The following is a 20,723-nucleotide window of genomic DNA, read 5'->3' as shown; positions in this document are numbered from 1 at the left end:
AACAAAAATCAGAAAAAGTTTAAAATGTAGTAATTTTAACTGACGTTTGGAAATTTAGACGAGATGTACATGTCCTTCTTTTGATATTTCATTTGAACAGTGAGATCATTATTGCAACAAAATAGGAAAATTGTAACGTTCTAACGTCAAGGATTCAGTCAAATAAGCTTCTAAGATGTCATATATATATATTGATAACATGTAACATATGTTGAGTGTATGAAGCACCTTGTTTATAAGAGAGTCTATTCAAAAGGGCAAATATATCACAGACGCTATGAATAATCAAACACTGTATTTCATGATTTAAATCCAGGTAACCAGCTGTCACGCTGCAGATCATCGTAAAGAAAAATATATACACTTTGTCAATTCCTACCTATCATGTTACAGTATTTGTATAACTGTAACGGCACTTAACAGTGATTTTAATTAATATTTATTCAGAATACAAATTAATTCTATTTAAACTTTTCATATTCCATTGCGTTTATTATTACAAACTTAAGTATGCTAATACGGAAGATCTTTATTTCATTGCTTTATATACCATATTTGGGACTAATATTAATTCTGAATGTTCTACACATTCAGTGTACACAACACCTTAGGAAAAATACAATGACGGACAAAAAAGACTTCAGAATGAGTACCAAAGGGGTGATACACTCTATACAAAGATTGTTTGATATTTATATTCATTGATTTTACAGATGCAGATTTATTCTACTATTCGGGGGACTTAAATTCATTTTTTTAACTGTCATGATAAATTATGAATTGATACTCTTATGAAGATGAAATATCAATTTTGATAGTGGAAGATTGGAGACGAAATACAGAAAACCCTCAACGATCATTGGGGTAAATACATATTTGTTAAAGGGTTTTACAATTTACAAGGAAACACTAGAAGGAAAGAAATGAAGAATGAGTAAAATCCCTTTTAAAAGTAAACAATTCTTGTCATTATCTTGCCTTATCAGAAATAACAATACTCTCCCAAAACAGGTAATTACCATGGAATTAACTATTAGGTCGTCAGGCTTTACACTATTTTTAGAACTATCCATGCAAAATCAAACTTTATTATTTTCCCCTCTCCGGAAAAATTAAAAAAACCAGAGCTTATGTTTATATAACATTAATTTAAAGGGTCATGGTCACGATTTTGGTAAAAAAAACATTTTTCCGATTTTAATGTTATTAAAATCAGTAATTCATTTTTAATAGGCAACCAATATTTGAGTGTCAATCGTTGAGTTATTTATAAGCGAGTTACGGATCCTACAATTCTTTGCTATGTAAACAAAGCTTTTGTTTACATTTTAAATTTTGAAGTGATAACTCCAGTTTTAGACCTAAAACGATTGTGCTTAACGTTAGAAACTGTTTATTTATGCTTGAAATGAATAAGAGCAAAGTCAAATCAGCTTGAAAAAGATTTTTATTGGTATATTGAACCTATGAATACAAAAACAGGGCAGGAGCCTTGTTTACATTACAAAGAATTGTGAGCGCTTTATCTTGCTTATAACCCAACGACTGACTCTCAAATTTCATTTGATCTTTAGAAATGCATTCCTAAAGCATTGTAAATAATAAAAACAGAAAAATAGAATTTGATCAAAATCGTGACCATACCCCTTTCAGAGATTACGTTAGATTTCTCATCTGACAAACGAATCTTTACGACATCGACACCGGAGTATAATTTGATTGCAGCTGATATTTTTATTCATTTTTTTTTCAAAATGTGAAATGAAATGAACGATTCAGATTTTGAAAAGAATATTTGATGTTTACTTTGTGGTAGATAGAATAATAAAAATTGTATATTTTCTTTGAGAAGCTGTATCTTATGATGTGTTGAGTTCGGACTAAAAAGGTTTAAATAAATCTATATTCAAGTATTGACTGTGGACTTAAAGAAATCAGGTCTTTTCTGAGTTGTATCTTTGACAAAACTACTTTAAAACCCTACACTTTAAAACTTAAAAAAACCAAAAGCATTCTCCTTATTTATAGTAAAAATTTATTAATCAGTCTGTCCTCTTTGAATATTTGTTTATTTTTCTTCCTTTTTCTATAATTTTTACTCTGACAGTCTCTGACAGTGTATCTAATTTGTAAATGTACCTGTAAGGTCACGTTGACGGTTTGAGTGAAATGAACTGAATTAGATTCTTGCTCCTTCAATCAGTAATCAAGCGTCCCTTGTCAGCAAATGTGAACTGTACAACATGTGTTCAAGTGAAAATAACTTTGATACTTGTTTAGTAACAACAAGGAATATCACTTATAAAGTTTTAAATAAAAAAGTTTAAGTGTATATAACCAAGTGATTGCAATTGACAACACCCAAGTGTAAAATATTTCAACCTGACTCATCTGTCTATTCTCTATGTGGGGGTAAAGTTCAAGCAAATTGTTTTCATTTAATAAAAAATGCATCATGAAGTAAAAAAAACCTAATCTGCATTTTAGTGCTAATTTTACAAATTTTACACAATAGTCATGTCAATTTTGTTAATAATATTTTGGCGGGGAAAACCTTTCTTGAATACATTTTGACAATGGCATAATCAGAAATGAAAATTTTGCTACTGTGGTTCTTAGATTACAGTATTTGCCATCCATCTTGGAACGAAAAAGTTTCAAAACAAAAGAGTATATCAATTCAATTACATTATTAAAATTTATTATTCATATTAACCGTAGAAGCGGTGGTGTTAAGAACTTGTACAGGTAAAGTATATGGACCTAGTTTATTGAGCTGTTTTAAATAGCATCATAACAAACTAACATTGAATAAGATGGCGCCATTTTTCCCGTTTGCCTTTACAAGTTTATCGAACAAAACGTACCTAGAAATTTAGTTTCTGTTTTACAGGATAAATAATGAAAAAATTGATTTTAAATCTTACCGAATCGTTACAAATCGTGACGAAATACATAAAAAATTTACATTTTTGCGTTGCATTAAAAAATGCACGTAAAATAGCCAATAATTATTTTGAAAGCCGATTCAAAAAATATTATAAACTTGAACAAGTATAATGCCTTTCAAAAATACAGTTAACTGAAAGATATTTTGTAACATTCGGCAGAAACACTCTTCGTTTTAATTTTTTGTGTTGGTAATATTACATAATTTTTCCGTCTTTTAATTGGATTATAGATATGAATTTCCCTATTTTTGTCACGATATCTTTTTATATGTATACTTGTCATGAATAAATAAGATTTATCATATCGCTTCCGTTATTTTAAAGCACCAACAAGCTAACATGGAGAAACAGATAAATTTGAAATGTTTTTAATCTTTGCCTTGGATATTCTAATTCAAATATAACGTATACAGGCGTTGTATCTGTTAGATTTAAAATCCCCTTCTCTCTTTTCCAAAGCGTAATTAACATGTAGTAAGAAGGTTTCTTTGCAGAAAAGAATTTCAGAGAGAGAGAGAGAGAGAGAGAGAGAGAGAGAGAGAGAGAGAGAGATCAATCAAAGCGCGTCAATCTGAATACGTATCTCTGAAATAAATCTCTCTCTTTTTCTCTCCCCCCCTCTCTCTCTCTCTCTCATTCACAATGCGAAAAAAGTAATTTCAACGGGTAAAATTAATATACAAATTATTGTAGAAAAAAAGTGAATGAGAAACATGGTACGTAGCTTTTGATCATTAGCAAAAATGTTTGGCTCAGGTGACTTAACAGAAATTGTTTTTAAACAGACAGTACATAGCACATTACTTTTTATTCCTTTTTCAGAATTCTTATCTTGTAATATTTGCGTGATTTTTAATTCTAAGAAAAATATAGAGGCGTTTGTAAGACAAAACCCTGAAAGAGTAAAGTGATACATAGATTTTAAAAGTAGTTTTTTAATTGTCTATCATTTCATCCGAAGAAAAGAATGAAAAAAGTCCTGATATATAAAATTGATAAGTATTTGAAATAAAAATGCACTTTTCGAGAAAATCAGCATTAAAATTATCCATTTGAAAATTTAATCATTTTAAATGTAGCATTATCATGTGTAGTATTTTTTTTATATTTTGGATTGGGACATTTCCTGTGTATATTCACGCCCGTTACAGGAAAATGCATTTGGTGTAATTAGCCCGTTCCCGCAAGTTTTACAGTTGCGTTATCCGTCGATTATTTGTCTTTTAGGCCGTATTTAAGATTGTTATTTACGATATAAATTATTTATTTACATTTGTGATAATCCAAAATACTTTGAAATTAATGTGAACAAGATGTTTTGGGGTTTTTTAAAATTATAATCATCGATTGTTAGAAATTAAATTCATATCGTACAGAAACCGTAGAAACCGTATGGAAAGCGTATAGAAAACGTATCGTATCGTACAAGACACGTATCGTATCAGGCACGTAGCATCGTTTTTGAAAGTGGGGGGGCCAGACCCATCCAAAAAATCTTGACAAGCAAAAAAAAAAAAAGGTAGTTTAAAGTTTCCAAAAATCTTCAAAAATCCTAATCTGTGGGGGGGGGGGGGGGGGGGGGGGGGGGGGGGGAGGAGGACTAAACTATACTTCAAAAAAAAAAATTCATCCCTACCAAAATTTTTTCCCTTCGAATCATGAAATTCCTAATCCGTGGTGGGGGGGGGGGGGGGGGGAGGAACTTCAATTTGACTCCTCATTTCCTTATCTTCATATCAATTTTTACTTACTTCAAAAAAAGTGGGGGGGGGGGTGGGGGGCCAACTCCATTATAATTCATTTTTTTATATGTAATTTTTGAAAAATTTGTTGCTGCGAGAACAAGTAGGGGGGGGGGGGGCCCTGGCCCCCCTGATGCTACGTGCCTTCGTATCGTACAAGAAGCGTATCGTATCGTATGAAAAACATACCGTACCGTGCGAGAAATATCGTATCATACAAACCGTATAGCGCGTGAGAAGCGTGCGAGAAACGTACAGCTGGTGTAGTAGTGCGTTTCAGGGTCTATATATATATACCAGTGTATATATATATATATATATATATATATATATATATATATATATATATATATATAATGAGCAATTGTTTAAGATCTTCTTGTGAACTGCGATGTTTAATATGTGATATGGCTATGAAATCAGCCTGTTACTTTAGGGGCTCGGGTGTTAAACATGAAAATATCGGAGGAAAATTCTGTTTATACAGGATATATTCTACTACCTTGCATAGATATTTTGTATATTACTCCATTAAGCTGATTTTATTTGGGCTATTGTTGCTCAATTGTGAAATGTGCCAATGGTATTGTTGTTTTCCTTTCCCCTTTTGTAGGAATGTTGCGTCTCTTTCAAATTGATAAACCCACGTTTTATCGCAGTGATAATTTTATCAAAAAATTAATGTTTAATGACTTATGCAGCGTAGCTCCATGCAATTGAACTTTGTTATCCCATTTATTTGTGACCGTGATATTATATTCGGATCAATGGAACGTGTCAATCTCCGTCTCTTATACACGTAGGTTTCGCGAGTCTATTTTTCCCATTATCTTGGTTTACAATCAGTATTTTTCTATTCCCACTTAAATCAAATTTTAATAAGGATTAAATGTTATTAGCTATGACATTAAACAATGAAAAATTAGACCAGTCCAAATATTTTTTTTTTACCAAGTTCTGTTACATACTGGACACGATTTTCATTCATTCAAACCCCAACAATCTCCAATGATCCTATTTGAAATCTTTTCCCCAGTCTTTAGTAAACAATTATTGAAAATATGTATATCTTAGAATTTTTCGAGAAAACTAGATAACAATTGTTTATTTTGATTTAAAATAGAGACATTTAAAGTCAATGAAATTTAAGATCTGTGCGCAAATGCATCAATATTTATTGAACAGTCTTTGATTTAGCATTTTATAACTACTCCATTATTTATATATTGATCAAGTTGACACCCGATTATAACTCTAAAGCTTAAAATATTTCTCTTTAAATGGTTCAGTGGGTGTTATTGTAATAATTTAATCCACCACATATATGATATGATAATGCTAGTTTATATAATTAACTGATTTTAATTGAATTTTGTAAAGGTGTTTAAAGCTATATATATACCTTTACACCTTGATTTTGTATGACGAAGGATGAAGATGAAGACGATCACAAAGGGAGCTTGTCTCCTCTTTCTGCAATGCCTACTGTTGGGTAAGATATTTTCTATGCAAGATTAAACCAAATGGTATGTTACCTAATGTGTGAGTTCATATATATATATATATATATATATATATATATATATATATATATATATATATATATATATATATATATATATATATATATATATATAAAACACTGTAATTCAAAATTTAAGACACTTTTAAAAAATGCAAGAAACATTCTACCCTAAATAATCCAGTTTAGTTTTGAAATGGGCTCTTACATAAACACGCACACATAGTGAAACATTTTCAAATAGTTTGTTGTGCTTAGGTCATACATTCAGTTAAAAAGAAAAGATTTATAAGTTCTTTTAGGATTGTTAAATTGTCTGTCGTTAGCAATTTTTCCGTTAAAAAAAGTTCAACATTTTCCTTACAAACCCGAAACGGACGAACGCACACGTGGGATATCACACAAAATTGTAAAAATTAGGTGTATATATTGTGTTAAAGTATGTTAATTAGATATGGTGAGTTCTTTATTGAATACCAAATCTTTTAACGGGAACATGATATCACAAAATTATGGGTGCAATGCTATGTATTTGTATAACCAGAGTGATATACATATATTTGAGCCTGTATCTATTAAAATAACGGATGATTAGAAAATCACCTATTCCAGTATATTTGGTTGATTAAAACACGCTTTTATATACAGTTCCCTCTTACAGATAGTTGAGATTTAAGACTTTTTAGATATGGAACCTCTGCGCTAAGGATTCGCCGGATCTAATTTGAAAGCAATAAAGGTTCTGATACTTTATCATGATAATTGTAATAATTAATAATTATTTTACAATAGCCATCCTGAAATATTGCTCTGTAATGAGTATCAGTTTTGATGATTTTTTCTTTTTTGTAAAGAACTAGTAGAAGCAATTTTAAATGTGTTTAAAAATACCGAATCTATTTTTTTTAAAAAATATTAGAAATAAGATAATAAGATAAAAGACCTGCGAACGCTAACGCCCGTTTCCCGCCTACATTTTACATCCAAATATTTCGGAATTTCTGTCAGATATTCAAAAACTAAGTTTTCTACTAAAAAGTATAATCAAACCCTAATCAATTTATATCAAAATCAAATTTGTAATCAAATTAATTATCTTTAAACAAAAGTTTTGCTAACGCGGGGTCTTAAAAATTGTTCGTTGAAATCGGTCTCTATGAGTGAGGAAAATATTTTTTAGCGGCCAGTATGTACATAAAAACTTAATAATAACATATTTACGATATATATTAAAGTAAAATTTCATTTTAATTCATATCTGTTAATTATTTTTCGAAAATTTACAAAGCAAATTTCTTTTTTTGGAATGCATTTCGGTCTGTAGACATATGCCCCCCTCCCCCCCCCCCCCCCCTGAAACAACAAACCCTTATGTAAAAAAGTGCTAAATAACAATAATTAAATCCCCTCAAAAGTAATTTTTGTTTCACGGGGGGGGGGGGGGTATTTTAAAAAAACATTACGTTTTCCGTTATTTTCTATTATGAAATGAGCTATTTTAACCCAAATACAAAGTTATCTCTCTTTGTTTGACCAAACCATTTATATTTAATGAAAATATACATAAATGTTTACATTATAATAAAAATAAATAACTTTCATTAGACAACTTTCAAAAAATGACTTTTAGTTAGGCGGCTAGACAATGTTATCGTTCGCAGTCCTTTGAGAATTTTAATATGAGACCGAATTACGCTCTTTAAGTCGTAGGAAAATAAAAGAACCGAAAACGTGTTTTAAAGTCAAACATGCATATTTATACATAAATGGCAAACACAATTAGTTATCCTAATGAATACCCCATCCTCATAAACTGACCAAAGTTTAACTGGGTTTATTCTGATTATTCGAATCTCATCCCCTATCATTCCCTACCAATATTTACAGGTGCTATTCAAGCGTGTGTTTTCAACGAAGATTCGAATCAAGCCCATCCTCATGGTAAAACGGCGTGTTGTGGTAAATCCGCAGATCCCGAATTTTATTTCACAAAGACACAGATTTGTTGTAATGGAACTGTTCACAATCGGCATGGAAAACAATGCTGCGACGGTGAATATTTTTTATTATATATATATTTGAATTGTTATTTTTTTAAACTAAAAGAGAATATTGAAATGTCCCTCACATGGAAACAAACAATTCATTTATATAAATATCGTACTCTTATGTAATGGAAAATTATACCATCATAACAAAACCATTAAAGATTTATCACTTTTACAGGGGAGCTGTATGATCCAGAAATAAGTATATGCTGTAATAATACCGTGCATGATAAAGAGAACAGAGTTTGCTGTGGCTCTAAGCTATTCACATCTGACACCCATCCAGTTGTATGTTGTGGCGGAAAATTACATAACAGCCATCAAAGTAAGGGTTAATAATTTTGCAAGTTATCAAAAATGAAAATATTTCATAAATATAATCATTATAAATAGCTTTAATTATTTCTTTGTATATTACCTAAATAATTGAAATAAGAGAATTCAGTTTTGTATTCGCATATATCTACATATATTTGATAGAATGGTTATATGAAATGGAAATTGATGTCTACTTTTTGTAAGCGAAAGATCGAAAAAAAATCGATTATTGATCATAAAAATGTGGGAGTGGTCGTAATTGCGTAGACCCTGAGGTCCACGCAGAAAATATATAAGCGAGGTTAAACCGGATGCTATGGGGAAAATTCAGCCTACGCATGAGCTAGCCTGGTTCCTGTGCGTAATGGGTAACTCAGGGAACCAGGCTAGCACATGTTTATCCTAATCGGGATCGGGATTCCGTGCCATATGCACACATAAGTTCAAAGGCGCTATAATATTGTAAAGTTGTCGGTAAATAGTACAGAAACAAAGTATTCCTTTTAAAGAAATGATTGGCATGTGATATGAACTATCAGTTTTATGAAATAAGTTAATGTTATGCCGAAACTACACCATGCATCAAATAGCATAATTTGCAATGTTTTGTTGTTTTCCGAATACACATGTAACTTAACTTTACTTTTATAGTAGGCGAGGCTAGATAACTTCCCGATTAAATTTTTTTAAGCATTTAAGTATGATTGAATAATCATGTCACAGTATAAAAGTTTAAATCTCAAGAAAAATGCATCAAAATATGAAATTTTTAATTTACACAACGCTGTCACTGCATAGTTAACAAAGTAGTGCGAATCGTAATGTGTGCGCAAATAGTAGAATTCACCGAATGCCTGATACTATACATGCAAACTTCATTCATAGATAGATCATAATTATTTAAGAAGTATGAATCCTTTAAATTCTGAGATAAAAAGTCAGGGCTATACATACATGTATACGTAATACAACGTACATTTAGTGGTTAAAAGCAGAGGACTGGAGTCGGTGGAATCTCTGATAATCTTAAGGCTTTCACGTTTTCGTTGGAAACACATGCAAATGGTCCACGTATTGTAGTCCTTTTTTTAAGGACAGCAACTTGTTAGTAGCCTTTAACACCGTAGGTTGTTGTGGCGGACAAGAATTGTACGACGAGTCGTCACAGATCTGTTGTGAATACAAGGACTCCTTCAGCATCGCCGAAAACAAAAACAGGGACTGCTGTCGTAACAGATCATATGACATAGAACACCAACATTGTATCAACGGGCAAGTCCTTGGCTTTAAAGAGGAGTTATGTGGTATAAACAAATACAACACTTCAGAAAAGAAATGCTGTGACAGGACACTGTACAACATGCCTCAATTTCTGCCGGACTGTTGTGGATCAAATTTGTATGATATCAGTCAATCACAGTGTTGCCTTGGATCGAAAAAGGTCGTACCTCTTAATCTGCAATGTTGTGGAGAAGGCAAGTAAAGAATGTATAGCTATCATCTTTATCCAAACCAATTTATGTTCTAAACATTGTACATTCGAATAGCATGATTAAATATTTTTACATTTTTTTTACCCATTTTAGGTTCCTTTAACGATTCTACTCAACTGTGCTGCAATAATGTTATCCATATAAAAGAATATGGCTCGAGATGCTGTGGGTCGGAAACAATCGATACCACCGAGGGTTGTTGTGGAACCAAGGTTTATAATCTTTCCACACACCAATGCTGCAGTAAGCACTGTGACTTTTGAAAATATTATCATGTTAACCACGACAATAATAAAGTAAAGTGTTTTGCCAGTATAACGACCATATGTAAAGGATAACATTTTTAAAACTACAATGCACTTAGGATTTCTTTTTTCCCCCATTGATTTTTTATTAAAGTTGAGGTCATGTTGTTTGCCAGGACAAGTCAAAAATGAGAACTGTACATTTCTTAACATAAACAGGGGGAAAAACGTAGTTGCTTTTAAAGTCTGATACTACGATTTTATAGTTTTATACATATTGCATTACGGTGTCACTTTACTTAAAGCTACTCATTGTTTTTTTCAGAAGACAGTACAATAATACCCAAACATCACAGTTGTTACCGTGGATACGACAACCGTACTCAGCTATGTACAGACAATTATAAAGTAATCAACAGAACCTCTCGTAACAACGGATCCTTATCCAAAAGGCAGAAAGTATCACGCAGTATTTGTAAGACTTGCCATTGGAGCCACAGGCGCATCTACAGGGAAATCAAGTCAGGAAACCAATATGTCTGCAAGAGACACAGTAGGTGTTACGTTTTAAGTATAAACTTTAACATATACTTGGAATTTTAACTAGTCAAAATTTTAAAAACATTTGTACTCAACTACATAATTATGCATTTCATGACGTTTTATAATCAGAAATATTCTTACAAATCTGACCATTGACATTTTTTGTTACGCACAGCTTACAATATAACCATTAACAAGACAACTCGCCGAGATATACTTTGGATCCTGGATGCTAAATACGAAAACAAAGACAAAATAAAATCAAATGTGACGATAATCGTGCCCTGCAAATCTGGAAAGCTGAACAAGACGGGAAGGTTTTTGTTAGTGACAGATAGCACCATTGACGAGAAAACACTGAGGCTTGGGGATAGTGACCTTCTTTTGCAATATCATCGTAAACTTGATGTTCTCGTGAAGAGGAAACAACGAACATGTCGGCAGGTGTCTGTGGTTCTCATCGAGATTCAAAAGGCGGTAAAAAGATTCATCTGGAAGCTGATAAGGCCAAACTGACCAATTACCCTGACGCCTTCATATTGTGGAGACAAATGATCATTTCGATTGTTCAGTATGTCTGGATCGGAACTGTTATCTATGATGTTTAATCAAATCCCTTTGTCCCATTTGGAATGCGATTGAGAATTTTGGAATTTGGAACGTGATGGAGAATTTGGAATAAAGGTTTGTCAATCAATTATCCTTAGCGATTCCAAAACGTTTTCTTGTTTGTCTTTCAACAATCGGTCATGCTTGTATTTTAAGGCAGCGAATTGAATGTGAACGCACATTCTCTATTCATGTGATTTTGCTTATTTGATTTTAATTTCTAGTAATGATTTTATTTTGATACTGTATTTATTATTTTTGCTGTATTGATTTATAATCTTAATAATTTTTGAATCAGAATATGAGATTTTCTTTGGAGTAAAAATCTTAAGTGAATTTATTGTGTAAAACTCTATATATTGTATTAATGATGATATTGATGCATTTTTGAAATTTGTTTCAAATCATGCATGCAGATTGCTATCAATGTTTTATACAACTGTATTTTATATAATAGTTTTGACTATCTATAAATTTTAACAGTCATTTAATTATGTTCTTGTAGGATAACTTTTATTTTAGTTTACAATCAACATCTTTTAAATGAAATAATGATAAAAAAAGCTTGGTAATTGTTATCTTACAAGAAAGTTAATGGCAAAACTAACTCATTTTTCACCAAAAAAAAGAATTTTAAAAAAGAAAAAGAAAAAATTGGTGTATCTTTGCTTTTAAGTTTCACCAACTATGTTTACAAGGATGTTGTGACCACAATATGTTTTAAATTATAACATTTGAAACGAATTGATTTTTGTATTGTTTGTCCAATGCTTTATATTGTATATATATTTTTTGTATTTTTAGAATAAATTTTGTAGAATAAAACGTAAATATTTGCTGTTTCAGTTATTCACTGTTTAATAATAGTTTATTGATAAAAAGATCAAAATGAATTAGGATTATTAAGATCAAAGAACACCTAGCTTTTAATTGCATTGACAGTATGCTCTATGGGAAAAATATCCCATATTCTAATTTACAATTTTAAAGTTTAAAGTTTAATCCAGATAGATATCCGGAGCGTACAATTCCTTTTTTTTAATTAAAGAAAGAACATTCAATGCTTTATATTATATATTATATTATTTTAATGATTATGATATAATATACATATAATGATTTATTCCTTAAAAAAAATCATATTTCCCGAGAGCATCACCGGAGGAAAATTCATTAATTCAAACGATAGATAGTCGAATTGCTTTTCTGATTTAAAAAATAAATAAATTAAATTATTAGATTCTATTTTTAATCATATTTGTTTACATTGATCTGTAATTCATCTAGGTTTTTTTTTCATAATATGGGAATGAAAAATCTCGATGTTTTCGAAGAGATAGATACTTATTTCCTAGGAGATACAACGTTTTGTTCGCCTTGTCACTCTACGTTCTAGACCAATTAGATGACGCGCTAGAAAGAATAATAGTCTGAAAGAATTTATTTTCAAATAATTTTTTGACTAACAATCCGATTATTTAAAGTATCAAGTAACGTTTTTTTATTCTAAGCCTCAATTAGCAAAAAATATATTCTAGTGAAAGAAAACATGTATATATTACAATCGCTTTATAATAAGTCATTAAAAAAGCTGAATTGACATGTTTGGTAATGCCCTACACGTAGAAAGTATCTTTTCTGTTAACTTCTCAATACACGATTTGAATACCTTGTTGGTGATATCTAAACTTATGAAAATAAATTACATGTAACGTTTTGAGAATTGACATGTACAGTAATATCGTTTTAGAAAATATTTCTTATATAAACCAATTTAAACATTGTGAACTCCCTATTGTGGCACCTTTCTTATCTTTAATTAAACTGTAAACTGTTATTTAAACCTTGTTTGCAAATAAATTTGACAAATTATTTCATCCACAGTGCTGAGAATATGTCTCAAAAGGTTTTGGGAATTTTTAGTACCTTTAAGTAGATACAAATTACCATTAAATTACATACAAATATATCATCTATAAGGAGATAACATGTTTTATTTTCATTAAATTGTTATAATTCAAACAGATCATACAGCTTGTCTAAGATACTTGTATTTCGTATGAATTATTGCGACAGTGGGACTCTGTTTTTTGTTCATCAAACCATCAGCCTTATCTGTTGTTCTTGACAAAACACTTAACAGCATTCGCGACAGGGGTCATTGGAGCGGGGTTTTTTTATGATAAAGAGCTAGTACATAAAAGACTTTTTTGTTTTTGTTACCCCACGTCTAGCTTTTGTTTATATAGTATTTAAGAGATCATTTCAGATTTCTCATCTGACAAACGAATCTTTATGACTTTGACGCCGGAGTACAATTTGATTGCAGCTGTTATTTTTATTAAGATTTAAAAACATTTGACATGAAATGAACGATTCAAATTTTGAAAAGAATATTTGATGTTTATTTTGTGGTAAATAAAATAATAAAAATTGTATATTTTATATTGAGAAGCTGCATCTTATGATGTATTGATTTCAGCTAGGAAAGTTTCAGAAATTCTATATTCAAGAATTGACTGTGAACTTATAGAATTCTTGTCTTTCCTGGGTTGCATCTTTGACAAGACTACTTTAAAACTTTACACTTTAAAACTTAAAAAACCAAAAGCACTCTGCTTATTTATACTTAAAATTCATTAATCAGTCTGTCCTCTTTGAACATTTCTTTATTTTTTTCACGTTTTCTATTTTTACTGTATCTTTGACAGTGTATCTAGTTAGTAAATATTTATTTATGTTTGTACTCCATGTACCGTCATGTTGAGGGTTTGAGTGAAATGAACTGAATTAGATAGATTCTTGCTCCTTCAATCAATAATTAAGCACCCCTTATCAGCAAATGTGAACTGTACAACATGCGTTCAAGTAAAAATAACTTTGATACGTGTTTAGTAACAACAAGGAATATCACTTATAAAGTTTTAAACAAAAAAGTTTAAGTGTAAATAACCAATTGATTGCAATTGACAAAAACACAAAAAAGTGTGAAATATTCCCGCCTGACTTATCCGTCTATACTCTATGTGAGGGTAAAGTATAAGCATATTGTTTTCATCAAATTAAAAATGCAACATGTAAGAAAAAATCCCAATCTGCATTGTCCGATTTACAATTGCTAATTCTACAAATTTTACGCGTGTAAATTCCGAATTTATATTTTGGCGAAAAAACCTTTCTTATATATATTTTGACAATGGCATAAACAAAAATGAAAATTTTGCTACTGCAGTTTTTAGATTTTTTTTTTTTGCATCTTGAAACGAAAAAGTTTCAAAAGTTTCAAAACAAAAGAGTATGTCAAGATTCAATTACATTTTTACTTTTAATATTATTCATATTAACTGCAGAAGCGGCGGTGTTAACAATTAATACAGGTAGAGTATATGGACCTAGTTAATTGAACTATTTTAAATAAAATCATGACAAACTGACATTGAGAAAAGATGGCGCCAGTTTTCACTTTTCTCTTCATATGTTTATAGTTAAAATCTATACTATTGCACAGTTGTTATAAGAAACATAACGTACCTAGGAATTTAGTATCTGTTAAGATAAATGATGATAAAATGGATCTAAACTTTATTTAACCGTAACAATTGAACATTACATATAAAAATGTTAATTCATTTTGCGTTTGATTTAGAAAATGCCAAGGAAGAGGGCCGTTTTAAATGTATCATAAACATAAAATAAGTATAGTCCACTTTTAAAATACAGGTATTAATATTTTTGTAACATTCGGCAGAAAAACTCTTTGGGGTTTTTTGTGTTTGTAATATTTAATAATTTTCCCGTTTTCTAATTCGATTATACATATGAATTTCCAAATTTTTGTCACGATATTTTGTGATATATTAATATATATAATTATCTTAAATAAATAAGTAAGATTTTTGTAATCGCTTCCGTCATTTTAAACCAACAACAATCAAACATGTAGAAACAGAAGAACTTAAAGTGTTTTCAATCTTTGCCCTGGTTAGTCTCATTCAAATATAACATATACAATCATTGTCTTTTTTGGGTTAAAAATTCTCCCTATCTCTTCCAGTTATGAAGACTCGTTAAAACCCAGTAGAGATGACAAATAAAAAGGAGACATTTATAGTTTTATAGAATATATAAATACACATGACTTGAATCCTCTTCTAGAAGAGTAACGACTATATAACTTATAACTCTGACTCTCGTACATTAATAAATCATTTAGTATATCTAACCATTTAAAAACATAAATATATATCTTTTATTTTTCCAATTAAATCATGTTATTAGCCATACATACTGTGAATATTAATTTTTGTAATACATTTCGTCAATTCTTATGCATGCAAAATATAAATTTGAAGTGAACAAAAAAAATATCGCTACACCTATTTCTGAATACACACACATATATATATATATAATTTTTTGCAAATTATTATCAAATTTAATATCAGAGATTTTTTTCTCCTATCCAAAATACCTTAAGACAGTCTGATATCAAAAATACATTCAGTTGAAAACTTATTCATTTGATGTTGATATTTTATTATAGCTAATCTGAGCTGATAGCTCAGTAAACTTTTCTGATCAATCTTGTGCGGCGTCCGCCCGTCCCTTCGTCTGTAAACTTTTGACATTTTCGACTTCTTCTCCAGAACCACTTTGCCAATTTCAACCAAACTCAGTTCAGAGTATTATCGGGTGTAGGGGATTCATGTTTGTTATTTTGAAGGGATACGCCCTTTTTTGAATTTATAATTTTAAAAAAAAAAAATATATATATATATATATATATATATATATATATATATATATATATATATATATATATATATATATATATATATATATATATATATACACACACACATGTATATATATATATGAAGATTTGTTTAAGATCTTCTTGTGAACTGCGATCCCTGATATGTGATATGGCTTTGAAATCATCCTCTAACTAAAAGGGCCCATGTGTTTAACATGAGTATATATGGAGAAAAAATGTTAAATCTTTTTATACAGGATCTATTATACTACATCGCACAGATATCTTGCATATAACTCCATAAAGCTGATTTTATTATGGCTATTGTTGCTCAGATTTTCTGCCTTGTAGCAGTGTTGCATCGATCTTTTTCAAATTGATAAACCCTAAATTTTGATAAACTTTAAATTGAGGTCATCATTTATCAGACAATTAATGTTTAATGACTTAGGCGGCGTAGCGCCATGCAATAGAACTTTGTTAATCTATATTTATATACCATTTATCTGTGACAGTGATATTATATTCGGATCAAGGGGAACCGGAATGCTCACCCTCTCATACACGTAGGCGTCACGAGTCTATTTTTCCCACTTATCTTGGTTTACAATCAATATTTGCTATTCCCACTTAAATCAAATTTTAATTATAATTAAATGTTAAAAGTATTGGCAGTAAAGAAAATAAAAGACTAGACCGTTCGTAATATTTTTTGAAGGGGGTCACGTGACCCCGTCTATTAGCTTACTGTCAGCCGAAGTCTCAAACCGGAAGGCACGCATAGAACACATAAATTTCGTCTGCGCATAAGAAAATAGTGCAGAAAGTTTTCATGCATTTCAGTAAATATATATTATAAAAACACTCATTAAATCTTTTTAAGTCCTCTGTGTATAAACCAAATTTTATTTAGAAAATAAACAAATAGTTTTATTGATCAAAATATTCTTGCTCGGGTTCAAATGTGGAATGAGTTACGTAACTGAATGCACAACGCCGTTGACAATCCAGTTGGTGTACAAGCTCATTAATCAATGGAAGAGGTTGAAGGTTGAATCGAAAGTTCCCAAACGCAATGTGCCATTTTTGAAAAGTCGTGAATTTTATTTCGACAATCTTTCACCTGAATACTACCGAACTTCATGCGCAAGCCGAAGTTAAAATCAGGACGGATTATACAAAGATGTCTTACATATTAAATAGGTGTTTCATTGGCCTCCAGTCTACTTGCGGTATGACTGCTGTTCGTCTCTGAAGGAATTTTATACATAGAAAATAAAAACAAGTCTGAATTTGCCTTCTCGTTCGTTGGCTCTTTAATTAATTAAACTGGATTTAAATTTTGAACAATGGACTGTAAGCAAAATCTATATACATGTAGATTATACATTTTGGGTGACCAATACATCAAATAATACAAATAATATATACAATCTTATCGATTGAAGAACCAAGTTAAATGTTTATGTTCATGTCTGGTTTAGTTGAAATCAGGCTTGGGGTGAATTACATTGTAAAGTAATGCATTACATTACCATTTTTCATGAATTAGGGCATTACATTACCATTACCATTACTTCATTTTCTTGAAATAATGTATTACATTACCATTACATGAGTAAAGTAATGCATTACCATTACCATTACTTTGTGAAAAATCAATAAGTTTTAAAAAATAATTTAAAAGCTAAATAAAGAGTTTTTGTAGATGTTTCATAAATAAAACATGCTTAAACATATTGACTGGTTCATGTTCAATATCAGGTTCAAATTTAATGACTTATACAAGATTCCTGTTGCACTTGTAGTGCTCAAAGTAAGGTTGGTCCCGTTGGTCACATTTACACGCTAATTGCGGAGTTGCAAATCTCTGTTAATTATGTCTCTGATTTTCGGAGAATGATTTTTAATGAACGGAGCGGTTGAATCGTAATTCGTGTAGGTGATGTTCGAGTTTACACAAAAAAGTAGTAAGTGGCGAACGGATTTATTTTTATCTATTTATTTTGCATGAATCGCTGCAAGAAAATCGTGTCAGATAAGTCGGTCTAAAAATCAAAATGGCGATCGTGACAAACCATTTAATTGTTAAAGTACTTGGAATCTTATTGTAAAAAGAAATATTTCTAACGTCAGGTGCCTGTGTTTGTTATCTGTATACAAATATTAACTGTGTTTGTTAATTCAGCAGTTTGAGAGTTTTCGAGGTTTTCATAAACTTTGTATATCGGATATCGTCCGAATTGTGGATATTCTCTTGGATCACAAAATTGAATAAATCTAATGATTTAAATTTTCTTCCTTGATAAAGTTGTTTTGATTTTCCCGGTTAGTAGTAATTTTTAAAATTTTTCCTTGGGGTCTTATTTTACATTAACTACCGTTGTGTCAATTTTCTACAATTATGAAGGCCGGGATTGAGTAAAATTTAGACAAAGTACAAATTATCAGACAATTGCAAAAAAGCCGAATTAACATAGATTGAAGTAACTAATTCAAACTCATTATATTTGGAAGCATATTCGAGGAAATCAAGTACAATTACAAATACAAACTTTCAAGACCCCGTCTCGCAGTACTCTCAGTACTTTGATTGTTTACCAGAGTCCAGTGACAAAGACATAACTGAATGGAAAAACATCAGAATTTAAAACTTTTTTGTTTTAAATCATGTAATTTTACACACTGAACACGACCCTCCCCCTCCCCTTCTTTATTTTTTTATTTTACAAAAATGAACAATATCATTAATCCTACTTAATAAACGTTCATTAAAGAAAATATATCTTGGAATTTTTCAAGATTTTCAGAAGAAAACAATGGTTTATTTTAATTTTAAATAGAAGTATTTAAATCCAGCGAAATATAAGATTTGTGCGCAAATGCATTAATATATAATGAACAGCCCTTGATTTAGAATTGTATAACTACTCCATTATTTATTTTTTGATTCACTTGACACCCGATTATAACTCCAAAGCTTAAAATATTTGTCTTAATATTGTTCAGTGGGTGTTATTGCAACAATTTAATCTAGCCCATTATGTTATGATTATGCTAGTTTTTATTACCTATTGATTGTGATTCGATTTTGTAAAGGTGTTTAAAGTAATGTATAAAGTTAAATTTTTGACATTGTATGACGAAGGATGAAGATGAAAACGATCACAAGGGAGCTTGTTGGCTCCACCCCAAATAATCCAGTTTAGTTTTGCTCTTACATAAACACGTACACATCGTGAAACATTATCAATTTTTTTAGCTTTGGTTGTACATTCATTTAAAAAAAAAGGTTTAAAAAATCCTCTTTCAGGATTGTTAAATTGTCTGTTGTTAGCAATTCTTCCGTTAAAAAAGTTTAACGTTTCCTTTACACAGCAAAATGTGCCACGTATGTGTCACATACGTTAAACATGTGTGATATGTATGTGATCTCACGTACGTTTAACGTGATTTAAGTACCACGTGTGTTTAACGTACGTTTTAAACCGTACGTGGTACATACGTTACACGTACGTTTAACACACGTTGTAGATACCTTACGTTTAACGTACGTGGTAAATACCATACGTTTCATATACGTGGATTATAACATGCGTTTAACATAAGTATATCTTTTATATGTATTTAATGTGACTCGAATCTCATGTGTTTCTCATAACATGCAACATGTATGTATATATTCTACAAATAAAAATATTCGTGTCCCATCTGTATACGTAACAGACACATGATCCAGGTCTTTGATTAAATGTCTTCAAATATTTCTTTTGTCTTTCAGTTCAAGTTGTTAAAATCCCTGAACTCCCTGCTTTAGGCTCTTCAAATAACTATCTTACTTCCCCATCAATGGAACTACATGTAATCATGTGTCAAACCATCTGCTAATCTAAAATTACAATAAAAAGGAAAAACAAATTTTCACAATTTAAATTCTGATTTATTCTTATTTACTGACACTAAACAGTCACTCCTCAGTGTTTCTGAAAATAAAAAAAAAACATGACTGCAAGATAATTTTTTTTTTATCATAATGTGTTAACACAATGCTATCTTTTTTTTATAGTCCTAAGTATATGTATTGAGCATTCAAAAATGAGGCCACAAATCCTTATTTTTGGTCATGAACAGTATTTGGCTACTTTACACAAGGTATTTCTCAAAACGAGGCTATTGTGACCTACTTATGACTGTTACATCCCTTTCTATATGATGAACCAGCTGAACAAGTTTGAAAGTCCTACACCATCCAGTTTAAAAGATATAGCACAGACAGTATTTGGTAACGCTATGCCAGGTATTTTTCAAAAAGAGGCTATTGTGACCTACTTTTGATTGTTACATCCCTTTCTATATGATGAACCAGCTGACCAAGTTTGAAAGTCCTACACCATCCAGTTTAAAAGATATAGCACAGACAGTATTTGGTAACGCTATGCCAGGTATTTTTCAAAACGAGGCTATTGTGACCTACTTTTGATTGTTACATCGCTTTC

At 30.6% G+C, this 20,723-nt stretch overlaps 3 protein-coding genes across 5 annotated transcripts in view; 2 read left to right on the top strand and 1 right to left on the bottom strand.

The window, feature by feature from the left end:
• The first annotated feature begins 621 nt into the window (after positions 1 to 621).
• LOC128175610 (galaxin-like) lies at positions 622 to 10,064 on the top strand. The gene is made up of 4 exons (XM_052841369.1): positions 622 to 660; positions 8,039 to 8,267; positions 8,442 to 8,588; positions 9,709 to 10,064. Exons 1-4 carry the CDS (start codon positions 622 to 624, stop codon positions 10,062 to 10,064), a joined length of 771 nt encoding a protein of 256 aa, XP_052697329.1.
• Positions 10,065 to 10,067: 3 nt separating this feature from the next.
• Positions 10,068 to 11,627, top strand: LOC128175606 (uncharacterized). Its single transcript, XM_052841364.1, has 4 exons — positions 10,068 to 10,074; positions 10,168 to 10,317; positions 10,645 to 10,872; positions 11,038 to 11,627. Exons 1-4 carry the CDS (start codon positions 10,068 to 10,070, stop codon positions 11,376 to 11,378), a joined length of 726 nt encoding a protein of 241 aa, XP_052697324.1. The 3' UTR covers positions 11,379 to 11,627.
• The window catches only part of LOC128178864 (uncharacterized), a 28,152-nt gene continuing 18,173 nt past the window's right edge, over positions 10,745 to 20,723 (bottom strand). For 2 of the 3 annotated variants that reach the window (XM_052846246.1, XM_052846249.1), the window contains exon 10: positions 20,134 to 20,210. The gene's annotated coding sequence lies outside the window, so the exon portion shown is untranslated. Of the gene's footprint in view, positions 10,859 to 20,133; positions 20,211 to 20,723 lie in introns of those variants that run through there. The other variant, XM_052846247.1, reaches the window with a different exon arrangement.

The sequence above is a fragment of the Crassostrea angulata genome, chromosome 3, assembly GCF_025612915.1.
Source record: "Crassostrea angulata isolate pt1a10 chromosome 3, ASM2561291v2, whole genome shotgun sequence".
Taxonomy (NCBI): domain Eukaryota; kingdom Metazoa; phylum Mollusca; class Bivalvia; order Ostreida; family Ostreidae; genus Magallana; species Magallana angulata.
Note: the sequence above shows the minus strand (reverse complement) of the source record. Positions and strands in the feature narration are given on the sequence as shown.

Bases quoted from the DNA above. Each gene is read 5' to 3' on its own strand.
- LOC128175610 (XM_052841369.1), top strand. From the start codon at position 622: ATGACGGACAAAAAAGACTTCAGAATGAGTACCAAAGGG. The intron at 8,268-8,441 runs GTGAATATTTTT...TCACTTTTACAG, and splicing joins TGGAAAACAATGCTGCGACG to GGGAGCTGTATGATCCAGAA. The intron at 8,589-9,708 runs GTAAGGGTTAAT...TTAACACCGTAG, and splicing joins ATTACATAACAGCCATCAAA to GTTGTTGTGGCGGACAAGAA.
- LOC128175606 (XM_052841364.1), top strand. The intron at 10,318-10,644 runs GTAAGCACTGTG...TGTTTTTTTCAG, and splicing joins TTCCACACACCAATGCTGCA to AAGACAGTACAATAATACCC. The intron at 10,873-11,037 runs GTAGGTGTTACG...TGTTACGCACAG, and splicing joins ATATGTCTGCAAGAGACACA to CTTACAATATAACCATTAAC.